This window comes from Poecilia reticulata, linkage group LG10, assembly GCF_000633615.1.
Source record: "Poecilia reticulata strain Guanapo linkage group LG10, Guppy_female_1.0+MT, whole genome shotgun sequence".
NCBI lineage: Eukaryota > Metazoa > Chordata > Actinopteri > Cyprinodontiformes > Poeciliidae > Poecilia > Poecilia reticulata.
In genome coordinates, this window is record NC_024340.1 from 3840312 (window position 1) to 3852464 (window position 12153).

Genomic DNA, 12153 nt, shown 5'->3' on the forward strand with positions numbered 1-12153 from the left:
ACTAGTAAAACGACAAGCGTGTAGAAGATCAGCGTCTTATCAGGCTTGAGCAGTTGCGGACTTTTATTTTGAAGAGACCGACGTGCACCCACAACGGATGTGAAGCTCATAATTTCCTGAGTCATCCTCCAGCTTTTAAACGCAACATCTTCGGTCACCCGCACAGGAYTCAACAACTTTACCGTCACATTCAAACACATTTGAGTGATGGAGAGCTCCGTGTCTAACGTGGAGGTTTGCAATTTAGCCTTCAGCGGGCAGTTTGACAAATTAAAACAGTCCATGCTGTCCGACAAAACACTTGTCAACAAAACGGATCAGGTCAGCGTCCCCCGCCTTTATGTGCTCWGTCGGGCTGCATCATTTGTGACTCGAGAGGGAATGGAGCTAATGACAGCTGTCTGTGGTTTCAGGACGGTAGGACCGCTCTCCACTGGTCTTGTTCTGCTGGACACACCAACATCGTGGAGTTTCTACTCAGCCTGGGGGTTGAGGTCAACCTGCAGGATGATGTGAGCTAAGCTTTAAATTGTGATGCATTCTCTCCGCGTCCTCCCAAGTGACGTGYTACCGTTAAGCTGACGCAAATGGATGTTATTTCAGTGTGATGTGTTATCCACTCCCTAGGCCCTATGGAGTCCTCTGCACATTGCTGCATCTGCAGGAAGAGAGGACATAGTGAGGTCTCTGATAGGCAGTGGAGCCCAGCTGAATTCAGTTAATCAAAATGGATGCACCCCTCTGCACTATGCCGCCTCTAAAGACAGATACGAGGTACAGTGTCGTTTGTGTAAAAACAGTTGCAAAAAAAAAAAAGTATGCGAAAGACTCCATGTGTATGGGAGTGTAATTTTATGMCTTTCCATTCTTCATCTTGTCACATTTGGTCCTCTGCAGTCTTGCTGCAGCTGCAGCTTTGGTCAGTTTTTGTTGGGGTTGGGTGTGACGGATCAACATAAAGTAGAGTAATAACTGAAGTGGTTCTCAACAAAARTCCAAAAAGTGTGGCATGCATTTTGAGCCAAATGCTGTATATAAGCCTCTTGCCACTTGAGGTGCATCACTACCAGCATGTATTTATTTGTTTGTTTTTTTTTAAAGTTTGGCCACATATTCTTAATTGGGTTTACATCTGGACTCAAGACATGGAAAAAGCTTTACTCTAAATTGTTGTATTGTAACTCTGGCTGTCCATTTATGGTTGTTCAGCTTGAAGTTGATCGTTTTCTTTCATTATAGACTTTCTTTTTGCTACACCTCCACAAACGCAAGATTGGTTGAGTGCATGACTGTTAATGATCCCGTTAACAGATTTACAATTGATCCACAAGTTTTATATTTGCTACTTTTCCAGTTTTTGTTTTTAAATTTTATTTKTCTTCCACTTCACGAATACACGATACTTTGTTGATCTGTCATATACAACGCTAATAAGGTATATTAAGTTGGTGGAAAAAGTTTATGGGMTAGAAATACATTCTTGAAGTATAAAGAGAAATTGATTATTAGAGTAAAAGGTGTCATTTATTCTCTGTACATTTCCTAAATCATAGTGACTTTGTTGTGGTAAAAATACAGCAATGATGTAATTATAACAACCTTATTCTGTTGGGTTTTTTTTTTTCTTGTTTTGAGTAAAAATATTTTATTTAGGAGTAATTTGAAAGATATTCTATTTGTGTATGAAAATGTAACCCAGCCCAGTTACTGCTGGGCTGGGTTAAGTCCCTGATGATTCAGGATCCTCACCCATCAGGAGTCAAAAATAATCTTATTAATCACTTTACTGCTGAAGTGAATTTACAGCTWTGTCTGATRTAGATCTCCTTGCACCAGTTCTTATGATTAACCACAACCATTAATCAGGATGTGAGGGAAATTCAGTATAATTCAAATACTTTATTCGTCCCAATTGAGAATTAAATGTTGTAAATCRTATCATCCAAATATTGTTAAAGTGTCACTGTGGATAGTGAAGTTCTCAAAAGTCAACACTTAAAAGAAAGAGTGAGAAAAACATCTATTTAGCTTCTTTTTGCATATTATAAACACGAGTTCTGAACATTTTGTTTTGCCTACTTGGTTGTTTTTTTTTGTTTGTTTTTTTAAATAAGCGCCAACCTGTCAGAGCTATTTTATACAGGAACAAAATGAGACTGTAAGCATTCATCATGTTGTAATCATTCTGCTACATCASGAAGCACTTGAAAGAGGAGATACAGACTGATAAAATGTTTTAGATATGAGTATGAATTTTTTGAATTCACATTGTAAGGTGTGAAACTGTATCCATTCATCACTGCAGTGTATGAAGTGAACAAAGCAGCCTTTATTATGTTTGCGTTAAGAATGCAGGTAGTCCAACCACACCTTTGTAATGTGAACTGTGTGGGAATTTGTAATGCAGGAATGAAGACGACACGTAACCTTTACTCTTAGGTGCATTTTAAAGAATCACAAGAGAAAAACACACAATTTAAAACTCTCACAGTTTTAAATGGAAGGCGTTCTCTCTGGGATTGAAACGTTCAGTGTAGAACAGATTACAGTTCCACCAGGTCACTGTGCCGTCTGAAAGTCTTGAATGTGATGGGGAATGATTGTAAAAATCAGTTCCAAATTGAACAATGAGGACTCAGACATTTGAAATATATTCACTTTTGTTTGTTTTGAATCAGCTGAAATATTTAATTCTCCTGTCCTTCCTCACTAATAGAACTGATGAGTGTGTAGAGAAAGCAATCGGTAAACAAAAAAAAAAGAAAAGAAAATCAAGTAAAAATAGCATTGTGTTGGTTCAAATAAATGCCACAAATGCACACAGTAAAGAGATGACGTTGATCCTTTGTCCGGAAATAAAAGTTAAAACCTATCAATACATTGCCACAATCTCAAAATGACAAGCCAGGAGAGGAACAGGCAGCTTGTGGTAACCGGGAGAGTTGCTGAGATCCACAGCCATGTTAGTTGTTCATTTAAAGAGAATCTGGCTTATATGGAAGTGTGCCAAACCAAACGACATCCTGCTGGGATTTAGAGGAACCAGCAGTTACTSTGGAAGGAAGTGCTCCGATCARATGAGACCAAAATAAACCAACACTCCWCATCATCCTGAGGACACAATGCTGCAGTGAGTMAGTGGTGGCAGCATCGTGATGTGGTAGGCAGAGCTAAAAATAGTATGGTTTTAGMGAAGGGCTGGAAAATATTCTCCTGCTGCAGCAGGAATAGGAGAATTACTCTATAAACATTCATATAAATACACTAAAATAGTTTAGAGTTTGACCTAGTCAAAGTCCTGTCCTAAATCCAGTGAGAAATCTGCAGAACTTGAAAATCAATGTTCAGATGTTCACCCGAAAAGACTTGGAATAATTTTTGTAGCAAAACATTGTAAAGTTTTCCTTCCAGTTCCAAACGATTTTCCGACGTCTTAAACAAACAAACATTAGAAAGTAAGTTGAGTAAATTAGTGACGTTACAAAAGGTACTTTTTTCCATTAGTGCCAGTGGAAAACTTCTCGTATAGTTTCCCATTGGTCTCGGCCAAGCCACCTTATAGTTCTGCTCTCACATCCTACGCTGCTGGTTAAAATTTCCTCTAGGAAGTGGCCATCGAAAGAAACCCTTGTGGGCGCCGAAACATCAGTTGAGGAAATGGGCTTTTCACGTTTAGGGGGAAGCAAAGTTTAAAACGGGGTTACCCATGACTGGCGTGCGAGACAATTCTGTCCCCTGTTTGCAGATCGCCTTGATGCTGCTGGAAAATGGAGCGGACCCCAATGCCACGGACAAGTTGGCCTCCACTCCCCTGCATAGAGCGTCGGCCAAGGGCAACTACCGTCTCATCCAGCTGCTTCTCAAGCAGAGTGCCTCAACAAACATCCAGGACTCGCAGGGCAACACGGCGCTGTACGTGTGCAAACGCATTTGTCCAAAATTGTCACAATTTAAATGTGTAGAACGAAAGCCGTAACATGTTGACAGACCAATAGGTCATCAGCAGAAGTTTTTACCTGACTTTTATGAAAACATAAAGGCACCAATTTATATATTTTTTCCTCTTACAGCCACCTTGCGTGTGATGAAGAGCGTTTGGAAGCAGCCAAGTTGCTGGTAGAACACGGTGCCAGCATTTATATCGAGAACAAGGAGGAGAAGACCCCCCTCCAGTTGGCCAAGGGCAGCTTGGGGAACATACTCCGCCGGATTGTGGAGGGGTGATGCTTTCACTGACTTGCTGGTCGTGGTTTGGTTCAAACCGCTACCGTCGCATCCCGATGAAAACCATCATCTCACTCAGTCCTTCTTGAGCAGGCCCGTTGTTATTTGGTCTGGCCGGTGACATGTGAAAGGGGCATTGGTGTTGAAAAGCGGTTGAACTGTTTTTGAGGCTGATCAGTACCTCCTGTTGGGGCTTAGAGACTGACGTGTCTAAGCACAGTTTTTGCAGCAGCACAGAGTGTTTTCTGTGAAAGTTAAAGTGTAGAAATGGCAAAAACGAAATGTCAAGTGGTGATGAAATCTGGTTATAATAAATTTGTTGTACCTAAATAAAAAAAAGTGACTTTGTTGACTGTTTTTTGTCCTCAGTGTTTATTACTTTATTTTGTAGTGGAGTCGCACATGGCTCTGTGCCATTCTTTTTTAAACGTCTTCAAGGGTTTTTTCTAAAGGATATTGTCTTAAGTTTGTTGTTCAGCAAAGTCATAATTTAACTCCAAGTGACTTGCAGCACAGCTTCTAAAGTCAAGGTTGACCTTAAACACATCAGTAAGTTCGAAGTTACAACAAACATCTATTCAATTTGATCCATTTTGGTCCAAATTCATACTCAATTAATCCAATCTCTGACCACCCAGCAGTGGAAACTATCGAAATTTATTGTCTTTCTGTCTTTAAATCTCTTATCAAACACAGCCGTAGCTTAAAAATAAAACGTACTTTACAATTTGAAAAGTAAATGCAGGTTTCATTCATCACCAGTGTTCAAGCATCCTGTGGTTTTGCYAAGTTTTGGTTTCAGGACCGCATATTTTCTGTCAGTGTTCCCTGTGGTTCCCTTTCGTTCAGAGAGAAATGCCAGCATGAATGCCATTTTCCTTAGACGCAAAGAGTAATGGCCGAYAATGCTGTCCCTCTCCCTCTTATTGCTGTGCACTGTTGACCAGCTGGCTAAAAGATGACTTAACACTTTTTCTGTTTTTTTATTGATTTTTGCTTAGAAAAACAAACAAAATTCAGCTGAAACTACAACTGGCAAGCTATGACTAACTTACTAGCCTATGTCAGCTTGTTAGACTTGTGTTACTCTGTAAGGGACACAATGYCAAAAAGTGTCATATTTTTTSCCATGGYCCCAATGCTCCCACCCGTGTGCAGTTTTTCTTTCTACATTTTTGCATAAATCTGCATTAGAATCAAAATAACAAAGATGTTCTAAGTAAAACTACAGTAATAACTATTAACCAATGTATCGTTTTAACATTAGAATAAAAAAAMWTTCTTTATTTTGTACTTTTGTTTTAATACAAYCTGGTACCWAAACATTTTTAATCAAGGCTGTACCTGAAGAGCAGTTTTGGTAGACAATGGACGTATTGTGATTTGAACAGCGGGAGTTTCGATACCTGTYGTACCAGTAATAACTATGAAGGTTTTTCAAACATAATCAGTTATCGCAATAAGTGGAAGACCCTTATAACCATGTATAGTTGAGTCAGRCCATGCCAAACAGGCGTTAGTGGGAAACGGCCATGAATGATTTTTGGCCGGTGACAAAATGGGTGTTGCCTCATCGATTTCAACCTCATGGCCACCACAAATCTGTTTCTACAGTCATTTGCATGAAAGTGTGGTGATGAAAAAAAAATTKTAAGTATGCTGTGAATGTTCCCTGTAACWGAAACTATTTGTTCTGAGATAACTCATGAAGTCATCTCAGTGAAATGTATACAGCAAGTGCTGGTTTCACACAGATGTCAAGAATCGTCCCCCCCACACGCACGGACAAATCTACAACTACTGTTTGAATTTGAAAGGAGAGGAAAGAGTACAGCTTTCTTATATACTTTTTTATAAATTATATAACTGGACTAAATCTGTGTAAGTKGCATGGTCAAATTTAAATAAACTCAGATTCTGTTAGAGGGCTGAAATATACATTGGTGTAAAACGGTGTCTTTGTCATCATGCTTAAATATTTTACATCATGAAACAAGTTTTATTTTCAGACCTAAACGATGCAAAAAGCTGTTTTCAAATAATTTTATTCAGAAACAGAAAAAAAACTGTWAATGTTTTGTCTTATTAAATATTTCACAGACTCACTTTACAACACTCTGCAATGATACAACCCTGCATTGTATTTTTTACCATATCGGTATTGGTCCAATGGATAATATTGGGCCGATATTATCAACCAATATTTACTTCCATCTTGTTGCTGTTTGTTTCTGGAGGGGTAGGGTAATAGGGGTGAACATTTTAGCATGTCCTTTACCATTTATCATGATATTCTTTTGTCACAATAAGATTTAGATTGATTGTTGTCATGATAAATTTCAACTGATGTTTAAACACCCCCAAAACAGTCTAAATTTTTGAAATTGTTAATTTGATCAATTTTAGTAAAGGTGTACTCTGAAACATCTCATAAATATCACATTTGAAAATATGATTAAATACAGTTACTGTTTAACTGAAACAGAGACGCTGTGGTGAAGCCAGTGGTGTGGTAATTTTTTCAAAAGCGTAGTGAAATATGTAAACAATATTGGTAAATATTGATTATCAGCCATAGTTGTAATATTAATATTGGTTATCGATATCGACCCAAATTGCGATCTGTGCATCACTATTTTATGTCWCTTTATAGTGAATCTACATAATGCGTTTTTCTGTTTGAATTTCTTTATATATATTTTTTTATTTTCAATTATATGCAAACTTTGCCAAACATTTTTCTCATATTTTGAGTGAGGTCACATCTCGCTTAAAATAGTGAAAGCATAAAAATTCCATTCAAACGTGTCTCGTGACGTCATCACGCTGCTGCGCTCTGGAAAGGGAGGAACTGCATATCTTGTTCCACACGACACGAACAGAGGGGTTATAAAATAAACGGCCTCCAGCAGTCATAGTACTTCGCTGTGGGTGGTGATATCATTAAGACTGATTGAAGTAAGAAATTACCGACCCGTCCCAAAGACGTGAAAAAGGTAGATATTGAGATTTTCTTACCGATGCGGAACTGCGTATTTGCATAAAGTAGCATCGTGCTAATCTAACTAGCAAACATAGCTGCTGGTTGACACTCCGGTTTAAAGGACACTATTAGAAACGGGAGCCAAGGTTAAAGTCTTCAGTTGAGAACTTCAACTGAACGCATTGTTGTGAATACTTTTAAGAGGATACTCTGCTTTGTTTCACATGATTCAGAGTTTGTGTAATATGTCCCGTGGAACGGGATTAAGGTGACGGTAATCAAGTTTGCTTTCCTCTCCGACTTTAAAATTAAAACAGTTTTAAAGCTAATGTCCATTCATAAATGTGGGCGTGCGTTTACTGGCACATGGTGGTAAAGTACCTTTTAAAAGTTTCCACTTTCAGTTTTAATAAAGCGTAGGTGGTGGAGCGGGAGAAAAAGCCGTGAGAATTTAATCGTGTTGCCGACCGAGCTTCCTGATCTGATCAGTTTTCTTGGGAGGAATTTCGACACGTATGCAGTACAAAGATCACAATCAATAAAGTAAACACGCCGCCTTTTACAGCAGCTTCACACCATCCCCAAACTGATCAATGCTTGTGTATAATTAATAGGTTTGACCTTCACATCATGATTTAAAGGCATGTCCACACCGGTATGGCAACAAGGTAGTTGCAATTAAAGCCACCCTGATTACGCAATTAAATTGTTGCCATGAATTCCTAACATGTTTGCCCACTTCCTGAGTGTCAAGAACACAGTGTACCATTCTGTCCATAAAATATGTTGTGTGCTCATCATGGTAACTAATTGCATCTATGTTCTTGGAAACGAAACGTGTTTTGAGTTACCCCTCAGTGCTCAGTGTCGCCCTTTGAGAAAAGTTATTATTACTGTCTTGTAATGGAGTCATGAGTTACTCCCTTTGGAATGTCCATCCCGCACATGGTCTATTCAGCGTCTGCATGTGATAAACGCTCGGCTGCCTCTCTTAAAGGACCCATTTCAAAGCTTACATATTACCCAACACTTTCTGTTTTTCCTCCTCAGATATCCTGCCCCTCTGAAACTTTTACCCACCCAGCAATTTCCTCGCCCAATTATGTCTGAGCAAGGCGAATACAGCAATTTGGAGTCAGACTGTCCTGACTTCTCAAAGTTTGACAATCGCTTCCATTCTTTCCGGGGATCCACCCTGGCTCGACAAGTCCCGCCCGAACGGCTGGCGAGGGCGGGTTTTTACTTCACCGGCGACGCAGACCGCGTCCAGTGTTTCAGCTGCAATCAGACTGTGGAGAACTGGCATAGTGGAGACACGCCTGTGCAAAGGCACAAGGAGGTAAATATATTTATTGGTTACAGTAAGAACAACTTGTGTTTTTTTGTTGTTGTTTTTTTGTCTCATTTTTCATGTTGTAATCATATGTTTCTTGCCTGTGTAGGTTTCTCCATCATGCCGGTTCCTCGTGTGCTCCCACCCAAACAGCATGAAGCCGAATTACACTACCCCCCTCATCTACGACGAAGTTGCAGAAGATATGCAGTACCGAGTCTCCACTGGTGAAGTGGTCGACGAGACCCTCTACCCCAGGATACCTCACATGAAGAGTGAACAGGCCCGCCTGGACACCTTTTCTTCTTGGCCCTCCACTGCGCCCGTAAGACCCAGAGACCTGGCTCAAGCCGGCTTCTACTACTTGGGACAGGCCGACCGGGTGGAGTGCTTCTGCTGCGGCAACAAGCTGAACAACTGGGAAAACGGAGACCGCCCTTGGGAAGAACACGCCACTCACTTTCCCAACTGCTTTTTCATCCTCGGCCACGACGTAGGGAACAACCCGCTGCTGGACAACGCAGATGAGCCGATGTGGGAAGATCAAAATGTGAACCGGGGGAGAAATATGGAGACTTTCGAGGGGAGGCTCAGTAGCTTCGCTCATGTTCGGCACCCCGTCGACCACGAGAGGCTCGCGAGAGCTGGTTTCTACAGCACAGGTAGAGCACAGATATGAAATGGGAACAGAGAAAGTGTTTAAATGCTATTATGGCTTTAACATAGAAATGTTGGCATTGTCTTTTTTTTTTTTCTTTTTTTTTTTTTAGGGCAGGAAGACCAGGTGTTATGCTTCCGTTGTGATGGAGGCTTAAAAGGCTGGCAGCCTGATGAAGACCCCTGGGAAGAACATGCTAAAGAATACCCAGGGTAAATGCTAATGCTAAATGCTTATTTTTTTCTGGTTGTATACCTACAGTCCATCCACATGGATATTATTGTTGCTGTCTTTCTATTGATGCTTAAATGTTTTTGTTTCTCTCTCTCTTTTGATTAGATGCAGCTTCCTGTTGGAAGAAAAGGGAGCTGCTTTTGTCAACAGCATTCAGCTCAAAGGAATTGAACAAAGTAGTGCTGTGAGTATTTTTTTTTTCCATTTTATGTTTGATTACCTGTCATGTTTGGATAAATTTATGAGGAAAAAGACACTCATTGATGACAAATGTCTGACTTCCAGAGCTTATATTCTATGACGGTGTCAAAAAAACTAGGTTTGAATTTCTAAGGAATAAAGCTTTTCATGTTAATAGATCTATAAATTATGTTCAGTTTCGATTTGTCACATCACAACTTAGGTTTTTAAGTTACTGTCAGAATTTATAAACTAGTCAGTAACTAAATTTTATTGTCTAGGTTTTCTTAGTTCATGATTTTAAACTGGACCTTTGGTTCTTAATACGAAGCAGATTTCTATTTTTTTTTTAAATATTTTTGCAAAAACAAATTTAAAAACGGGTATCACAATTGTGCTTTAGAGATTAGGATAACTCGGGCCTAGATTTTTCACTAAAGGTGCTCAAATTTGGTCCAAACACCATTAAATTTTGGTTAAATTTTACCACATTGTCCAGTGGATGCTAACAAGCATTACGCTAGTTCAGGATTTGTGAAATATATAGATAATAAAAGTCAAGTAGATGCATGTTTTGTTCCTAGATGTCCCAAGACCTTGAAATTTGAGTTGGGCAAAGAATGAAATTTTGGATTGGAAAATATTAACAATACTGTAATATTAATTTTAAATGCAACTTTTGTTGCTGGAGTTGGGTTTTAGTAAACCTTGTACATTTTTTTTTATGCGTATCTAATGCTATTGGTTAGCACTATGAGTGACTTGGAACGCGCTGTCATTCATAACTTTGAGCTGTTGTAAAACATTCCTGAACACTATGCTACGTGTTTTACTAGCATAACATTGATGCCTTCTAGCGTGTTCTTTTTGAAACAAAATGAATGACTGATTCTTGCATCTGTTTGTGTATGCGAATGTTTATTATTATTATTATCAGCATCACTATTGTTGTTTCTTTGCATTAATTCAGTCATGTGCTGAAAATGACTCCCTGTTTTTTCTCCTAGGCTTCAAGTCATCAGAATGGATTTTCAACCAGGGAAGAAGGTAATTATTTGGATATTGTAATTTAATTAGAAAGCCCGAAAATGAATTGAAAACATAAAAACTAGATTGGTACTATCCAATGAAATGAATTAGATTCTTCAATAATGACTGTTGGTAGAAAATACTCTAAAATTACCATCCTTTTTTAAAAAATTTATTTAGAAACCCTGTTATTACAATTCTGTGCATTTCTCTTTTTGTATAACAGAGAACTTAATGATTTGTAGTAGAATTACATGCAAGCAGCTGGGCATCGTATAATTTCTTTAACCTGTTTCTTTCAGACGAGGACCCAATGGAGAAACTAATGAAGCTGCAGAGGGAAAAGCAGTGCAAAATCTGCATGGACAGAGATATTTGCATCGTCTTCATCCCCTGCGGTCATCTGGTCAGTTGCAAGCAGTGCTCGGAGTCACTCGTCAAGTGTCCGATCTGCTGCGGAGCTATTTCACAAAAAATCAAAACCTACATCGGTTAAGGGAAAATACAAGCTGCTGTCTATCATGGATGCTGCTTTATGTTCTAAATGTTATCATTTAAAGCAGGTGTGGTAGGTAAGTTGTTCTAGGTGGGAATTTCTAGATTTCACTAAGAATAGCAACAAAAAAGGTGGTCATTACTTTTTTTTTTTTTTTTTTTTTTAACTGACAGTTTGACTACCTGTAGATGGCTTTGTGTTTTCCTCTTTTCCCACTCATAAGGAAACTATGCTTCAGCACCTTGTTGGCCTAAAAAAGTGTGTGTGAGCGTGTGTGTATATATATATATGTATGTATGCATGAGGGGTTGTGAAACAAATTAATGTACTAGTTTCATAATACATGTATATTAGATGCCCTGTAATATACTTAATGTTGTAAATGCCTTTTAATTATACATATATATTTTAAGAAACCAATATTTTCAGTCGCTTGTATAGTAAATAGCTGTATATTTTATGTATAGCGTGTTGTTGTGTCTTTGTTTTAATCTGTGTGACATGAATGTAAATACACATTTTGGGCAAACATGGTTTTCTTCCTTTTCTCTAGTTTTGTGTGATGACTCTAATTTTGCTTTATCCTAAGTGAAGCGTCTGAGGGGTTTCATTCACTTTCATTCCTAATGCACAGCCTGAAATGGGATTTGATCATAATGTCTTGATGTTGGAAGATGTCAATTTTTCATCATGCAATATTTTCTGTAACTTAAATAAATCTTTAATAATTTGACTTGAGCTGCATTTGTTTTTTGTTTTTTTTATAGCTTCAATTTCAAATAGGAAAGATTATGTTGATTTGAACACACATGAGATTTGAAATTTAGATGCTTCAATATAATATGGGCAGCAAATTCATTAAAGCTGCTTATTGGCATAAACTGACCTTTTACTCTGACTGGAGTGCAGACGTGAGGTCAGCAAAATTAATTGATGGCAAATTGACGAGTTGTGATATTTTTGTATATTCTTAATATTGTGGTGTACCTTTTAAAATTCTGGTTTGTTACTCCTTA

At 38.5% G+C, this 12153-nt stretch overlaps 2 protein-coding genes across 3 annotated transcripts; both read left to right on the forward strand.

The window, feature by feature from the left end:
- Positions 1 to 91: 91 nt before the first annotated feature.
- Positions 92 to 4581, forward strand: psmd10 (proteasome 26S subunit, non-ATPase 10). The gene is made up of 5 exons (XM_008419603.2): positions 92 to 321; positions 414 to 512; positions 628 to 774; positions 3746 to 3912; positions 4071 to 4581. The coding sequence occupies exons 1-5, from the start codon at positions 208 to 210 to the stop codon at positions 4222 to 4224; spliced, it is 681 nt and encodes a 226-aa protein (XP_008417825.1). The 5' UTR covers positions 92 to 207; the 3' UTR covers positions 4225 to 4581.
- Positions 4582 to 7058: 2477 nt separating this feature from the next.
- On the forward strand, positions 7059 to 11875 carry xiap (X-linked inhibitor of apoptosis). Of its 2 annotated transcripts, none has more exons than XM_008419604.2 (7): positions 7059 to 7220; positions 8258 to 8546; positions 8650 to 9202; positions 9311 to 9410; positions 9538 to 9616; positions 10620 to 10659; positions 10944 to 11875. In XM_008419604.2, exons 2-7 carry the CDS (start codon positions 8310 to 8312, stop codon positions 11135 to 11137), a joined length of 1203 nt encoding a protein of 400 aa, XP_008417826.1. In that variant the 5' UTR covers positions 7059 to 7220; positions 8258 to 8309; the 3' UTR covers positions 11138 to 11875. The 2 variants fall into 2 exon arrangements, with proteins under 2 accessions (XP_008417826.1, XP_008417827.1); XM_008419605.2 differs by lacking the exon at positions 7059 to 7220 and adding an exon at positions 7241 to 7750.
- Positions 11876 to 12153: the final 278 nt, after the last annotated feature.